Raw genomic sequence first — 16,315 nt, forward strand, 5'->3', positions numbered from 1 at the left:
ACATACACCCCCCCGTACAGGAGGAAGAAGTTTTACCCACAGCAAAGGCGTTACGCTTGTCAACCACAGTGTACACAATATCAACGGGGTTATGACCGGGGTGCCACCAACAGCAGCAGCAGTATAGGGCCCCTAGACGTCGCCACCAGCAGGGTCGCGCACCCTCCCGGCAAGCCCTGAGACAGCAAGTTTGATGGGTATGTCGAGGACTGCAAGATCAAGACCATCTCTCAATGCCAATGTCAGCACATGTTTCACCATCGGCTCAAACCGTTCTACTCTCAATGGCAAAACATCACTACAGACAAATGAGTATTGGAGATTATAGCCACGGGATACACGATCCCCTTCCAATCACCACCACCACCGAAACCTCCCACCAGGTCCTTTTTCAAGGACCCCTCTCACGAGACAAGGTTAAAACAGGAGGTAGACCATCTCATGTTTATAGGGGTGGTGGAGAGAGTTCTGGAACAATTCCAAGGGAAAGGCTTCTACTCATGATACTTCCTAACAGAGAAGAAGACAGGAGGCTGGAGGCCAATCCTGGATTTATGGGACCTCAACCGGTATTTGCTCAAACAGCATTTCAGAATGACTACAATTGCCTCCATAATCACAGCACTGGACAATGGAGACTGGTTTGCAGCCCTCAACTTACAGGACGCGTATTTTCATATGACAATTCACCCGGCACACAGACGTTTTCTCCAATTCACAGTAGGCAGGGAGCATTTCCAATACAGAGTGCTTCCGTTTGGTCTCTCTTCGGCGCCCAGAGTTTTTACCAAAACGCTGGTGGTAGTATCAGCTTACCTACACAGGCAGGGTGTCTTCATTTTTCCATACCTAGACGACTGCCTACTGAAAGGGGCTTTGAAGGCAGAGGTCCCATACATGATGCGCATCACTACAAACACATTCGCCTCGTTGGGCCTAGTTATCAACCTTTCGAAATCAAAGACCGAGCCCACGCAAAATATAGAGTTTATAGGGGCACGCGTAGACTCTATTACATCAAGAGTATATCTGCCTGATGCCCGTTTCCACGCCATCAAATCCCTGGTACAAGTAATGACGTACAGCCCCACAGTGCCAATCCTAACATGTCTGCAACTGTTGGGTCACATGGCGACCACCACATTTGTGGTACAGAATGCCAGGCTGCATATGCGAGGCCTGCAGCATTGGTTGGTGAGCATTTACAAACCAATAGTCCATACCATCCACAGGGCAATATTGCCCACAACGGAGGTACGAAGGTCACTGGCATGGTGGCCAGATCCCAAGAACTTGCTAGTAGGGGTGCCCTACCGCCAACCACAAATTACCATTTTTCTCACGACAAATGCATCCCACATGGGATGGGGAGCACACATCGGCAACAAAGTAACTGAAGGGCTATGGTCCCCCACGGAAAAGACACTGCACATAAACATACTAGAGCTCAGAGCCGTGTTCAATGCGTGCAGATGTTTTTGAAAATACCTGCACAGCAAAGTAGTCAAGATAAATACCAACAACACCTCCACCATGTTTTATATCAACCGATAAGGAGGGGCCAGATCTCGCGCGCTCTGTGCGGAGGCTGTCCAGTTGTGGAACTGGTGCATTGTCAACCATATAACCCTAAAAGCCTCATACTTACTGAGTGTCCACAATGTGAAGGCGGACCAACTCAGCAGACGCTTTGCGCTCACGCACGAGTGGCAGATCTGTTCCGACCTGCTCCAACAAGTGTTTCACAAATGGGGGTTTCCCCAAATCGATTTGTTTGCCACTCACAACAACAGGAAATGCCCTCAGTACTGCTACAGAGCAGGCATAGGACAGGGATCCTTGGGGGACGCCTTCATGGTGCCATGGAAGGGTCCTCTACTCTATGCGTTCCCTCCCACAACACTCATCCACAAGGTTTTAGAGAAAGCCAAAAGGGAGAGAGCACACATGATACTCATAGTCCCAACTTGGGACCGACAGCAATGGTTCCCTCTGCTTCTGCGCATGTCATGCCACCCATCACTCCCCCTACCAGTAGTGCCGGGCCTTCTCACGCAGGCTCAGGGGTCCACAGTGCACCCACATCCTCAAGGACTCCGCCTACAGGCATGGCTAATCCATGGCTCAGTTTCTTAGAGAGCACATGTTCGGAGGGAGTGAAACAAGTCTTGGAGTTCAGTCGAAGGAATTCCACTGGAAGGACTTACGCGCAGAAGTGGAAACGATTGATCTCCTGGTGCGCTTCTAAGCAGTCAACTCCTTTGGACGTTCCTATAACTGTAATTCTAGAATACCTGCTGGAGCTAAAATGAGATGGGCTCTCCATATCCTCACTAAAGGTCCATCTCGCAGCTACATCAGCGTTTCAACACAAAGAGGAAGGGCCAACCATATTCGCCCATCCTATTGTCACTCGGTTCCTAAAGGGGCTGGCAAACCTGTACCCCCCTTGGAAACTGCTACCACCGTCATGGAGCTTGGACTTGGTCCTCCACACGCTGTCGGGACCACCCTTTGAACCATTGGCCACGGTACCCCTCTGGTTACTTACCATGAAGACAACCTTCCTTCTCGCGATTACGTCAGCCCGAAGGGTGTGCGAACTTGCAGCAATAATGGCAACGCCGCCCTGGTCAGTGTTCTCAAAGGAAGTGGTGATCTTACGATTACACCCAGCCTTCGTTCCAAAGGTTTCCTCAGAGTTCCACATTAACGAACCAATAGTATTGCCCTCATTTTATTCTAAGCCTCACAACTCCAGCAAGGAGACGCGGCTGCACCTACTTGATGTGAGGAGGGTGTTGGCCTTTTACGTAGACAGAACTAAGCCCTTCAGGAAAATGGACAGACTCCTGGTGTCCCTCGCGCCCAGCTCGAAAGGGGAAGGCCTATCCTCACAAAGGATTTCAAACCACATCGTATCCTGCATAAGACTGTGTTATGAGCTTCGTAAGACCCCTTTGCTAGTTCTGCCCAGGGCTCACTCCACCAGAGCGATGGCGGCATCAACGGCCTTCTTCAAGGGAATCGCGCTAAGAGACATCTGCAGAGCGGCAACTTGGTCATGTTACGACACCTTTGCCAAGCATTATGCCATGCACTGGGTGTTTGATGAGGATACACGCCTGTCGACAGCAGTCCTTTCAAGGGCAAGCTGCACATAAATTGGGTACCCACCTCCTTTTTTGGGGTCACTGCTGGGTAGTCACCTACTGTGGAGCACCCACAGGGACCACTCGAAGAAGAAAGAGAAGTTACTCACCTGTGTAGTAACGATGGTTCTTCGAGATGTGTCCCTGTGGGTGCTCCACTACCCACCCTTTCCTCCCCACTTCGGAGCTCTGTTTCGTGTTTTTCAGAAGCATCCAGGGCGATTGGTCAAGGAACTGGCGGGGACCGGATTGCGCACGTGACCGAAAGCGCACGAAGGACCGACACGCATCGACGCATGTGCGACCCGACGGAGACTGCTGGAAATTTCCGATCTGCGGCACTGGGGCAAGCCTGATACCTACTGTGGAGCACCCACGGGGACACATCTTGAAGAACCATCGTTACTACACAGGTGAGTAACTTCTCTTTCTTTGAGAAGTGTCCCCCTGTTGGTGCTCCACTTCCCTCTCTCCTTCCTCTGCTTTGGAGCATCCTACTCTAATTGCTGGGTAGAGAAGGAATGAAGGCGCCCTCCACATGCATGGCAGATATCATGAGGAGGTGCTTCTGTGCATGCATAGCTCAGAAAACTATGGCTATAGGAGAATCTCCAAGTTCCTGTATGGGGACACAGCAACACCCAGAGTGGAGCACTCATGGAGGGACACATCTTGAAGAACCATCATTACTGCATAAGGTGAATAACTTCCTCTTTTTAAACAAAGAAGACCTGATTGCCAAAAAGACTTATGTTCTGATTCTCAACTTACCTTATTTATGTTTGACGGTGTAATTATTTACAACTGAGAGGACTTCAACATAATACTTCCAGTGGGTTTTTCCTCTATAATCATTTCCTAAACAAACATCTAATACGAAACATGCAACTGTTATTTCCTATGTTTTCTGCTTTTGTATATGTTTATGAAATGTGTGTGTTAAGAAGATGGTTTCCAATATTATAGAATTATAGAATCCTAGGGCTGGAAGGGACTTCAGCAGGTCACTGAGTCCAGCCCCCTGCTTCAAGCAGGATCAGCCTGCTTGAAGAGTTCTGTAGACTTGGAGAGGTTACTTATCAGTCAAGGAACAATGCCTTAGAATTCAAGATACTCATTTGTTAACATCATAAAGATTCCAGAAAATGGTGAGTATATAAATGAATCAGATATAGAGAAAGAAAAGCACTAAAAAGAGTTAATATTACTAGCAGATATTAGCACATCCAACTCTGGTACTGTTTTGGTACTGGAAGATGAGACTGAGTATAATGAGGCTGAATTCCCTTTAATCTCAGGGAATTTGTATTTGGTACCAAGATGAGATATGACCCCTCTGTTACTAATATCCTCTTCCCTAAACTTTTCTGCAAATTATGGTAAATCATAAACTAATTCTTTTTATATTGTACCACCTTTAGAGCCAGGAATATCATATTCTTTATTTGACTCCAACATAGTGGAAATACATCATCTGAATACTCTTCAAGAGATCATTCTCCAGAAGGGGCCCTGTTAAGCTAAGGCATCATAATATTCTAGATTTAGACTCATATTTTTTAAAGTTACATTGGTGTGTAGTGCATATCATTACAGTACCAAACTAATTTAGCAGCCCCATTTCACTTTCAAAAGGGATTTAGACAATTCTGAGACAAAATCCCGTAGACAGTCAAGGGGATTAAGACTATTAAGTGCATAAATCCCTTTTGAAAATGAAATTAAAGATTTGTGTATATGGAGTCACAGGTAAATTTACAGGCATGTGAACTGTAGAATTCTTAAACATATAGGGCTCCAACTGCCACATATGGATGCTTTTGGCATGGACTAAAGTGTATCTAATGAATGTTAATATAGTCCTGAATCCATCATACAGGAATGTGATGAGTGACAAAGATGAATTTACTGATGAGAAGGTAATATGAGAGTGCCTCCATCACCTATTTCACAGCTTAGCCCTTTTTTTCTAAAATGGCAAAAGCCTTCTCTCTTAGGATCTGTGTGCAGCTCAGGTGGAGGACATGATGATCCTTGCCTTTGACTCCCTGGGATGAGTCAACCCAATATCAACTTCAGGGGTATCAATCTGTAGGAGGAATTCTTTGATGAAGTCCAGGCTGTAGAAAGCAGGCTCCTCACAGAAGTGATCTTCTAGGGTCTGAAAGGCCTTTTCACAATGCCTCACCTTCATGAATTTGACTAATATCAGGGGTTTTGTGTGGTCCAAATTCAGCAAATCCATGGTGGAAGGCCCCCCATCGTTTATGCATTTAATTCCATGCAGAGGTTATGTCTGTTCAGATTATGTTCTTATTTTAGCAAAGAAAGCATTAATGGCAGCTCCATTGTCTCCCTACATTTTGGGCTGGGAAAATATGTTAGTCTGGAATAGTATAGAAAACCATTGTAATTTTCCAACAATTTTATATCTTTGAATTTATTAATAATGCATTTATTTTAGCTTTACCAGGCTCAGAAAGATGACCCTCCTCTTGCCCGAAACATGCCCCCTGTCGCAGGGAAGATACTGTGGGTTAGGCAGCTTTTCCGACGGATAAGTGAACCAATCAATTTTTTCTATGTAAGTTAATTACCGATGTTAAGAAAAATATAGATTTAATAAATTGCAGAACTATCCATACCTGGTTTACCTGTGATCCAGTGAGAAATCACACCTCTGGCTGTGCAGTTGTCACTTTCTAAAAGTGAGGCAACATCACTGTTTGGTTGTGAAACTGCTCGGAAAACACTGATTCTGCAAGAAGTATTTCTGGGAATTCTGGAAGTGGCATTTGACTCATTATTAAAAATTGCTGCAATATTGTGGTAGAAAAAATAGAATTATTAGAAATGCAGTTGTGAGAACATAAGAATGGTCACACTCAGACAGACTAGTGTAGTATCCTGTGTTCTGATAGTTGCTGGTATAGCTGCTTCACAGGCAATGAAGAGGGCATGGCAATTATTCAGTGATCCATCTCCTGCTATCTAGTCCCAGCTTTTTCTTTGGGTAGTGTCCCTGTGGGTGCTCCACTGTAGGTGTATGTATGCCTCTAACTGGAGATTTTTGGTAGCAGCGTCCACTGAGTCTGTGCATGTGCTCACCCTCCCACATGATGTGCCTCAAGGCTATCTAGCACTGCAGAGCAGAGCAGGGGGAGGGTGCGGGGGATAAGCAGGGAAACCCCTCACTTGGTTCTCAACTGTCTTTGGCCTCTCACAGAGAGAGCAGTTGTCCTTATCTACATCATTAGCATAAAGAGTGCTGGGTTTGGTTTCTTGGTTCTTTGTTCTTCTTAATAGGCCAAGAAAATTAGTTAATGTTTCTCTTTTTTAACTCCTTTAAGAGTTTTTTTTTAAAAATAGAGACCTTTAGTTTGTTTCCTCTCCTGTCTAGGGGCCTGCCCCCCAACCATGCATTTAGAAGACTAGCTGTTTCTTTTTCCTCATGTCTGGAGCTACTCTGCTCTGACAAGTGCCTTCTTACAAGCAATGGCTATGATCTGAAGAAGTGGGTCTGTCCCACAAAAGCTCCTCACCTAATAAATTATTTTGTTAGTCTTTAAAGTGCTACTGGACTGCTTTTTTGTTTTAATAGTATATAGACTAGCACAGCTATCTCTCTGGTACTATTCTTCCAAGTAGTTCCTGTAACAGCAAGGCACTCTCACAGTCTGCTGTCTGTTTCAACTTTACAAAAAGTGCCTCACCTACCACAGCTAAAAGGGCAGTCTCACAGGAACTGGGACTTGAAGTTAAAAATCCTTAGCCGCATCTACACTAGCTGGCTATTTTGAAATAGCCGGGCCAACTTCGAAATAGCGCCCGGCGCATCTACACATGCCGAGTGCTATTTCGAAGTTGAAATCGATGTAAGGCGGCGAGACATCGAAATCACTGTCCTCATCAGAAGATGGGAATAGCACCCTACTTCGATGTCCAACGTCAAAGTAGGGCATGTGTAGACGATCCGCGTCCCGCTACGTCGAAATAGTGGGGTCCTCCATGGCGGCCTCACCTGAGGGGTTGAGAGACGCTCTGTTCAGCCCCTGAGCTCTATGGTCGCCGCGTGCAGCAGCCCCTTCAAGCTCCCCGCCCCCTTATTTCCTGTGGCAGGAAGCTGAGAGTGTGCAGGCAGCAGCACAGACACGTGCACGGCCTGCACACCCTCCAGATGCCCTGATCCACCACCCAGCACCCATGGCGGCCAGCCAGCCCCCCAAGCACCCACAGGGCACCCCCCCACCCAGGGGACCCAGGGCTCCCAACCATCCAGCCAGTGGGGGAAGAGGCAGCGGGGCCGGTCCTGGTCAGATGCTGAGATCTGGGACCTGCTGGGACTTTGGGGTGAGAAGGAGATGCTCCAGGTAATGGGGAGCAAGCGGCAGAACGCAGATGCGTTTGCCTGGCTGCCCAGGGTCACCCTGCCCTCACTCCTGACCATGTCAGGAGTAAGGTAAAGGAGCTGCAGCAGGGTTATACCCGGGCCTGGGACATGGCCAGCTGGTCTGGGGCCCCCCCTGCCACTTGCTCCTTTTACAGGGAGCTCAGGGAGATCCTGGGCCCCCGGTACACCACTTCCCGCCTGGCCACCCTTGACACATTGGCCGAAGAGCCCCAGCAGGCCCTGGAGCCAGAGTCCGGCCCAGAGGCCAGCCCTGCACCCCAGGGGCCCTCAGAGAAGCCCACCCCTGGGACAACAGAGGAGGAGGAGGACTCCAGCGACAGGGGGCTCCTCATCGACCTCCCCTCCCACAGCTCCAGCTGGGTGTCCACCCGACGGGTGTCCCCCGACCTTGGGAGCAGACCGTCAGGTATGTACCCTGGGTGCACACCCCTGGGTTAAGGGGCGGGGACAAGGGACATGACCAGGGCTGTCCACACACCCAGCCAGACCACGGCCCCGAGGACAGCAGTGGCACGTCCCTCAGAACCCGTCAGCACCTGCCTCCCAGGACTGCGCCATGCTCAATCCCTGGCGATAGGGGGGGAGCAGAACCTCAGAAGGGGGCCCCCCCGGGAGGATACCACACCCATATCATCATCTCTGGGGGACAGAGGATGGGGAACCAACAGCGGAGGGGTAGGGGGATGTGGGCCACGGGTCAGGGCCCAGACTAACGACTGTCTCTGCTCTTCCCCGTCTATTTTGCAGCCGCACCATCTGAAGGCCTTGACAGCATGGGCGCTGTGTCTGTTGTGCCGGACAGCCCACCGGGGCCATTGCATCGGGGCAGCCCAGCAGGAGAACAGGGACCGGCCCCATGATGAGCCCGCCACCATTGGAGCCAGCCACGGGCGACCGCTGACCCCCAGCTCCTCGCCACCTTCCGGTGTAAGGTGGAGGTTTCAGAGCTCCGCCTGCAAGTGGAGGAATGCCGGCTCCACTTGCAGGAGCTAGTGCTGACCTGGCGCCAGGAGGCTTGGGGGTCCTTCATGAGGACTTTTGAGCGGATTGCGGAGCAGATGGCCCCTCCCTGCCGCTCTGGCCGCCATCCGTCTCAGCCGCCCTCCACCAGTCCTGGAGCCTGCCAAGGAGGGGGACCGTGGAGCTCAGGAACCAGCCCAGCCATACCTGCTGATTCTCCTGGCCCCCACCCAGCCTCGATGGAGCCTCCGGCCCAGATGTGGGTCACGCCCCCACACGCCAGGTGCTGGACAGTAGGGGTGAAGGAGGCCAAGGACTGAGCCCCCCAGTCCACCCCTTAGTACCTGTTCCCCTCTCATTAATTGTACATAGTTGAGTTGCCCCCCCCACCTTTAGTAGCTGCCCCCCCTGGATGTACATAATTCTCCATCATTAATTTAAAAGTTCATCATTTTGTTTCAAGAAGGTTTGGTTTATTTAAAACAAAACAAACGTGGTGGTGTGTGCTCTTCGGTGCTCAGTGGTGTGGGCGTGGGGGCAGGTAGTGTTGTGGGGGATGTGGGGGGATGGTGTTTGGCTCACCAGCTGGCCTTGCCAGCGTTCACCCCGCAGCCTGGTCAAAATGGGCCCGCAGGGCCTCCTGGACCCAGATCCCCTCATGGTCAGCTTGGCAACTGAGGGTGGCGGGTGGCTGGGCGTAGGCCATGCCATCTTCCACAGCCCAGCCCTGTACAAATGCCTCCCCCTTGCTCTCCACCAGGTTGTGGAGTGTGCAGCGTCCAGGCGGGTGAGGAGGCACCTCCAGCGGCCTTTGAGGCAGCCGAAAGTCCTTTCGACCACCTGGTGTGCATGGTTTAGGCGGGTGTTGAACCACTCCTGGCTGGCATTGAGGTGGCCCGTGTAGGGGCGCATGAGCCGGGGCTGGAGGGGGTAGGCCACGTCTGGGATGAGGCAGAGGGGCACGGTGGTGTCCCCCAGAGGGATCTCCCGCTGGGGGATGTAGGTCCCCGCCTCCAGCCGGTGGCACAGGCCTGAGTTCCTAAACACCTGGGCGTCGTGGGTGCTGCCAGGCCAGCCAACATATAAGTCCAAGAAGCGGCCCCGGCTGTCCACCAAGGCTTGGAGGACCACTGAATGGTAGCCCTTCCTATTCAGGAAGCATCCCCCACTGTGCTCCGGGGCACGGATGGGGATGTGGGTCCCATCCAGTGCCCCGAAGCAATTAAGGAACCCCATGCTGGTAAACCCCGTGATGGCTGTATCCAGGTCCCCATGCCGCATGAGCGTGTGGAGCAGCAGGACATTCAGTGTGCACACCACCTGCAGGGGAAGGACATGAGCACCCATGAAGCGTGTGCAGGGTGTGTCTGGCCCTCTCCCTGGCTCCCCCCAGGTCCCCCCTCCCCCCCGGCTCCTCTTGGGCTCCCCTCCAAGCTCACCCCCTGGGCTCTCCCCCGGTCCCCCCTCCTCCCCAGCTCTTCCCTCCCCCTGGGGTCCCCTTACCTCCATGACGACAGCCCTGACGGTGGCCTTGCCCACACCAAACTGCAGTCCTATGGATCGGTAGCTGTCTGGAGTGGCCAGCTTCCAGACAGCAATGCTGACCCGTTTCTCAATGGTGAGAGCATGTCACATGGGGGTGTCCTGGTGCTGCAGGGCATGGGTGAGCCACTGGCAAAGCTCGAGGAATGTCTGCCGGCTCATCTGGAAATTCCGGAGCCAGCCGTCGTTGTCCCATTCCCCAAGCACCAGCCGCTCCCACCAGTCTGTGCTGGTGGGGTACCTCCATAGCTGGCGGTGCATCCGGCTGGGGTAGGCCGGGAGGGCTACATGGCCTGGGGCGGCTTCTTCATTCCCCGAGGAGGACAGCTCATCTTCCAGGAGAAGCTGGGCTGCCTCCTCCATGGCACTGAGCAGGGCGGCCACTGCTCCGGGGGTGACTATGTGGACTTCTGCCTGTTGCTGCTGCTGCAGCTGCTTCTGGGGGTCCATGCTGCATGCACGGTGTGCAAGTGGCTGTGGGGTCTGCAGACCTGTGCTGTGCAGGCTGAGCCTGCCTAGGATGGGCCCTTTAAGGGAGCGGCTTGCTGTTGCCCCGGAAGAGCTAGTCCACACTGTGACCCCAATTGCAGGCTTTCCTAGCCCCCTTATTCTGATTGGGGCTGCTTTTGTGTATAGACGCTCCCTTGCAGGGCCTATTTCAATTTAGTGCTGTCCTACGTCAACGCTGAACGTCGATGGCGCCAGCCCTGGAGAATGTGTGGATGCTATGCGTCGAAATAGCTTATTTCAATTTCGCTACGTTGGAATAAGCTATTTCGATGTAGCGTCCCAGTGTAGACGTAGCCCTTATGGAAAAGGCACTTCAGTCTGTAAGGGACTCCTGCTGAAGCACTGTCCCAGAGCCCTTAATTTTTAAGGGGATCTACTCCTCCTGTAAAGGACTCCTAAAAAGCAGGGCTCCAAGGGATTGGCTAACCAAATGGGGCTTCCTGACTACAGCCCTCAGCAACAGAGGATTGGCCAACTAGACAGGATTCCCCTCGTGTGGCCCTCTACACTAACAACGACACTGGAGAAAAATAAATTCCTATTGATTGGCTAGCCAGAGGGATTCCCCCAGTGTGGCCCTCTGCACTGGCAGCATCGACACTGGAGGAAAGCTAACTCCCAGTGATTGGGCAGGGAGAGGGTTTTTCCCATCCCCTGTAGCCCAGGGTACCAGAGAAAAGCAAACTCCCAGTGACTGGGCAAGCAGAGAGGTTTTCAGAGGTGCTTTCCTATCCTCTGCAGCCCATGGCACTGGAGGAAAGGAAACAGAGTGTTTGGGCAAGAAGAAGGGTTTCCCTCCTCGCTCCCCTGCAGTCCTCTGCACTGGCACCAGAGAAAAAGAAGCTCTTAGTGATTGCCCAGGTTGGGGGGATGAGTCTCTCCTCCCTTCCACACAGCCCTCAGCACTGGAGAAAAACAAACTCCCAATGATAGCCTAGGTGGGGGTCTCCTCCACACTGCTGCCCTCGATATGGAACGTAAACAAACTCCCAATGATTGTGTAACCCTTCTATTATTAATGGCAGGTGACTGCCAGAAGGGCCAGGTTCAGTCCTAGGGGATTCCGTCAATAATGCAACCAAACTGACTTAAGCCACCACCCAGTAACTTGGGACAATCTTACCTTATCTGCTGGGTGCCTGTAAAGGCAGTCCTTCCCCTCTCACAAGCACAGAGTCTGAGATAGAAACAGATTGTTTATTAACAGTAGCCTAATATAAATGTACACAGTAATACATTCAATATTACTAAACAAAGGAAAGGAAAGCCCCACTAAGCAAGGCACTGTCCCCAGAGTCTGCTGATGCAAGTCCACTTGTTTAGAGCTCGTCATCCGTACATCCCCACTTTTAGAGTGTACTTCCATATCAATTATCCACTCACAGTGCAGGCCAGTCCATACCAACCCAGAGTTCACAGGTACATCATCATGATGACTCTGGCCACAGGATCACATGCCAGCCAGTTGATGCTGTTGCTGTCCACCCCTTGCCAGCTGCTTGTCCTCTGTGGTCTGCCTGCTGCACTCTGCTGGCCACCCCTTGATAGCCACTTACACGCTGTTCTATGCTGGCAGCCACTGCCAGACGCTTGTCCACTGCTTTGTGAGTTCAGCTCTAGGCAGTACTCTGTGGTTTCAGCTGTTTCGAAATTGACGCGCCTTGCTGCCCCACAGCGCGTCCAGACGGGGCTCCTTTTTGAAAGGACGCCGCCTACTTTGAAGTCCCCTTATTCCCATAGGGGAATAAGTCCCAAGGGGACTTCGAAGTAGGCGGTGTCCTTTCGAAAAGGAGCCCTGTCTGGACGTGGCGGCAAGGCGCGTCAATTTTAAAGAGCCGCGGCAGCCCGCATGCTAATGAAGCGCTGAATATGCATTTCAGCGCTTCCTTAGTAAACTTCAAAATGGCCATTTGCGTGGCCATATCGAAGTTTGGGGCACGTGTAGACACGGCCTACAACAAGTTGTTTAAAATAGGCGAAATACCACTGCTTCATCTCCTACTCAGCAGTTCTTGCAAACAAATCAACTATTTACACAGCCATACCCTGAAACTCTTCCCATTTCCACGGAAATGATATGTAAAGAACACATTCCTTACATTCCTGCTTCCATATTCCTTATATCTGAACAGATGGAGTGGGTCCCCCGCTCCCCTTGCAACCCTGAGCACAGGAGTTAAAACTCTGAGAGAGAGAAGAAGAAGAAGAGAAGAAAATGCAGCCCTCTGCACCAACAAAGGAAAACAAATGCTATGGAGTGTTCGGCTCATGTCCCTTAGCACTGAGGGTACCGTGACCTCTCCCCTGGCTGTTCATCAGCAGGGGCTGCATAGGCACCTGAGAAGCTAGAGGCAGTCAAGCTATTAGGTAATAGTAAAGAGACAGGCAATTACCATCCTGTCTCTAAAAGAGTGGCACTCAGGAAACTTTTGGCACCACGTGTGACAAAACTCCCATCCAAGGAGTGCTCTGCATCTTCCCAACCCATGACAGGAGTTCTGTTATCTTAGGCAGTGCTCTGCGCCTTCTCAAATATTGGTACTGATAAAATATTATGAACACTCTGCTATGCTACAGAGTAACCCCAGGGTTCATTGTGAACTCTGGTATCCTGGAGACAGGATGATTGGGGAAAAATGGCAATGGTTTGCCCAGAAACCTGGAGAAGACTTCCAGGATGAAACTCTTCACAGAGAAGCCAGATCCTTCTCTCCAATTCCTGGACAACCCACCTTCCTTCCCTCTAGTTCAGAGTTCTCTATAGGACTCTGCAATAGAGAAGGAAGCGAGGGGCTTTCACCTGTGCAGTGCTAGATAGCTTTGAGGCAGACCATGTGGGAGGGAGAGCACATGCATGGCTCAATGGACTCTGCTACCAAAAATCTCTGATTAGAAGCACAGAGACACACATACACCTACAGTGGACCACCCATAGGGACACACATCTCAAAGAACTATCCTTAATACACAAGGGCTACGTCTACACGTGCACCCAACTTCGAAATAGCTTATTTCGATGTTGCGACATCGAAATAGGCTATTTCGATGAATAACGTCTACACGTCCTCCAGGGCTGGCAACGTCGATGTTCAACTTCGACGTTGCTCAGCCCAACATCGAAATAGGCACAGTGAGGGAACGTCTACACGCCAAAGTAGCACACATCGAAATAAGGGAGCCAGGCACAGCTGCAGACAGGGTCACGGGGCGGACTCAACAGCAAGTCGCTCCCTTAAAGGGCCCCTCCCAGACACACTTTCATTAAACAGTGCAAGATACACAGAGCCAACAACTAGTTGCAGACCCTGTATATGCAGCACGGACCCCCAGCTGCAGCAGCAGCAGCCAGAAGCCCTGGGCTAAGGGCTGCTGCCCACGGTGACCACAGAGCCCCGCAAGGGCTGGAGAGAGAGTATCTCTCAACCCCCCAGCTGATGGCCGCCATGGAGGACCCCGCTATTTCGATGTTGCGGGACGCGGATCGTCTACACGTCCCTACTTCGATGTTGAACGTCGAAGTAGGGCGCTATTCCCATCCGCTCATGGGGTTAGCGACTTCGACGTCTCGCCGCCTAACGTCGATTTCAACTTCGAAATAGCGCCCAACACGTGTAGACGTGACGGGCGCTATTTCGAAGTTACTGCCGCTACTTCGAAGTAGCGTGCACGTGTAGACGCAGCCAAGGTGAATAACTCCCTCTTCTGCCAGAGGATAAGGGACATCCAGAGCATGGGGTTTCATCCCTGATCCTCTTGGTTAATAGCCTCTATGAACTTGTCTAATTCTTTATTAAGCCCACCTTTACTTTTGGTCATCACAGCACACTTGGCAATGAATTCCATAGACTGACTGTGAATCACATGAAGAAGCACTTTCTTTTGTTTGTTTTAAAGCTGCTGCCTGTTAACTTCATTAGGTGACCCTCGGTTCTTGTGTTTTGTGAAGGGGTAAATAAATTGCTCATTCACTTTTCATTGTGATAGCAAGGTGAACTGCACTTTGATATGTTTAAATTTTAACCTGTGATATTTTAATAGAAAAATTCAGATATCTTGACAAGTCCAGAAGGTAAAGCTGTGGTTCGACTATTCAATAAAATTTCTTACGTATTGGTGGAATTTGAAGTACTCTACCATGTGGCTTGGGTGAAGGAAATTTCACAGCTACAGTATGGTGAGTAGTTAGATAGGTGAGACTTCCAGTAAATATGTATGTGTTTTCAAACTTAGCCTTGATCTGTCTATTATGATGTTTTATTTCAGTTTGTTCTTATATGTTGTTGACAACTGCCAGATTTACAAAAAATCAGCCTAAATTAAGTTTTTAAAATTGTAGCCTTTAAGATGTTCAAGTTATACTCCTGCTCCTGCAAATATGCATAATAGCACAGATTGGGGCAGAAAGCATGTAGAATTTTTGGTGGAGCCCAGAATGGGTGTGTCTACATGGGCACAAATCTTTGAAATAGCCGTGCTAATGGCCATTTCAAAGATTACTAGTAAGGCGCTGAATTGAATATTCAGTGCCTCATTAGCATTAGGACGCTTCCGGCCATGGCGCTTCGAAAGCACCTCTTTTGAAAGAGCGCGGCTTGGAGCAGCTACACGGGGGGTTCTTTTCGAAAGGACCCTGCACCTTTCGAAATCCCCTTATTCCGATCAGTGAGCAGGATAAGGGGATTTCGAAAGGTGCAGGTCCTTTTGAAAAGGACCCTCGTGTAGCTACGCCAAGCTGCTCACTTTCAAAACCGGTGCTTTCAAAAGACCGCAGCTGGAAGCATCCTAATGCTAATGAGGCACTGAATATTCAGTTCAGCGCCTCATTAGTAATCTTCGACATATGGCTATTTTGAAGATTCATGCCCGTGTAGACACAGCCAACAAGTCCAAGTCTCAGACTCTACCCTCCTACCTGCCTCAGACTCTGGGAGGGAGTTTGGCTGCAGGTTGTGAGCACTAGGTTGGGGCAGAGAGTGGAGTACAGTGGGAGAGTGGAGTACAGTGGGAGAGTGAAGTTGTGTTTACTTGGAGTGGTTTCAGTAAGTGAACCACAACCATAAAGCATTTTCTTATCCTTTTATTTTGGGTTTTATTTGGCTTATTTCCCCTAAATCACCCCAGATCAGTATTATCTTCTTGTTGGACTTGTTCTGGCAAAATATTGATCTACTCCTGAAGGCACTCATGTCCTTGCAGGATCAAGCCATAATTGTGTCACGTCCAGTCAGGCACATTTTCTCATAAATATGGTAAGGACTCATCATACAATAGAAACAACCAATTGTTTATTATGTGTATATATTTTAAAATATATTCTAATTGACTTGCAGCATTACAAGCTACACTACTTGTGCGTCATCCTGAAACTGGGAAGTTACTTGTCAATTTTGATCCCAAAATTCTAGAGATTGTCCGAGAGACTAAATGTATGATAAAGATGGGTCTGGAAGTACCAGAGCAAGCAAAGAGGGTAGTAAAAATAGAAAATAATCTGAAAACAAATAAACTGTATTTGGAGGTAAGTTAAAATCCAATATTAAAAAAAAAAGAAATAACTAATATTGTTTAGCACATAGTGCCATACTCTGCACCCTGGACTTTTAATAACATATTTCTAGTCCTGACTCTATGTTAGTAATATTAATTAAGAGGAGCCAGATTTTTAAAGTAAAAATGGGAATCCCTTCTTTGGATTATCACCCATTTTCAGGAAAAAATGTTGATCAATGTAAGAGTTTGA

The 16,315-nt window shown here is 49.8% G+C and overlaps 1 protein-coding gene across 1 annotated transcript in view; it reads left to right on the forward strand.

The window, feature by feature from the left end:
• Window positions 1-16,315, forward strand: part of DNAH8 (dynein axonemal heavy chain 8) — a 548,480-nt gene that overhangs the window by 96,037 nt on the left and 436,128 nt on the right. The window contains exons 16-18 of the mRNA XM_074989796.1: window positions 5,617-5,736; window positions 14,614-14,749; window positions 15,906-16,093. Of these exons, the coding sequence (XP_074845897.1) occupies window positions 5,617-5,736; window positions 14,614-14,749; window positions 15,906-16,093 (444 nt within the window). The remainder of the gene's footprint in view (window positions 1-5,616; window positions 5,737-14,613; window positions 14,750-15,905; window positions 16,094-16,315) is intronic.

Source organism: Carettochelys insculpta, chromosome 3 (genome assembly GCF_033958435.1).
Source record: "Carettochelys insculpta isolate YL-2023 chromosome 3, ASM3395843v1, whole genome shotgun sequence".
In the NCBI taxonomy this organism is placed as follows: domain Eukaryota; kingdom Metazoa; phylum Chordata; order Testudines; family Carettochelyidae; genus Carettochelys; species Carettochelys insculpta.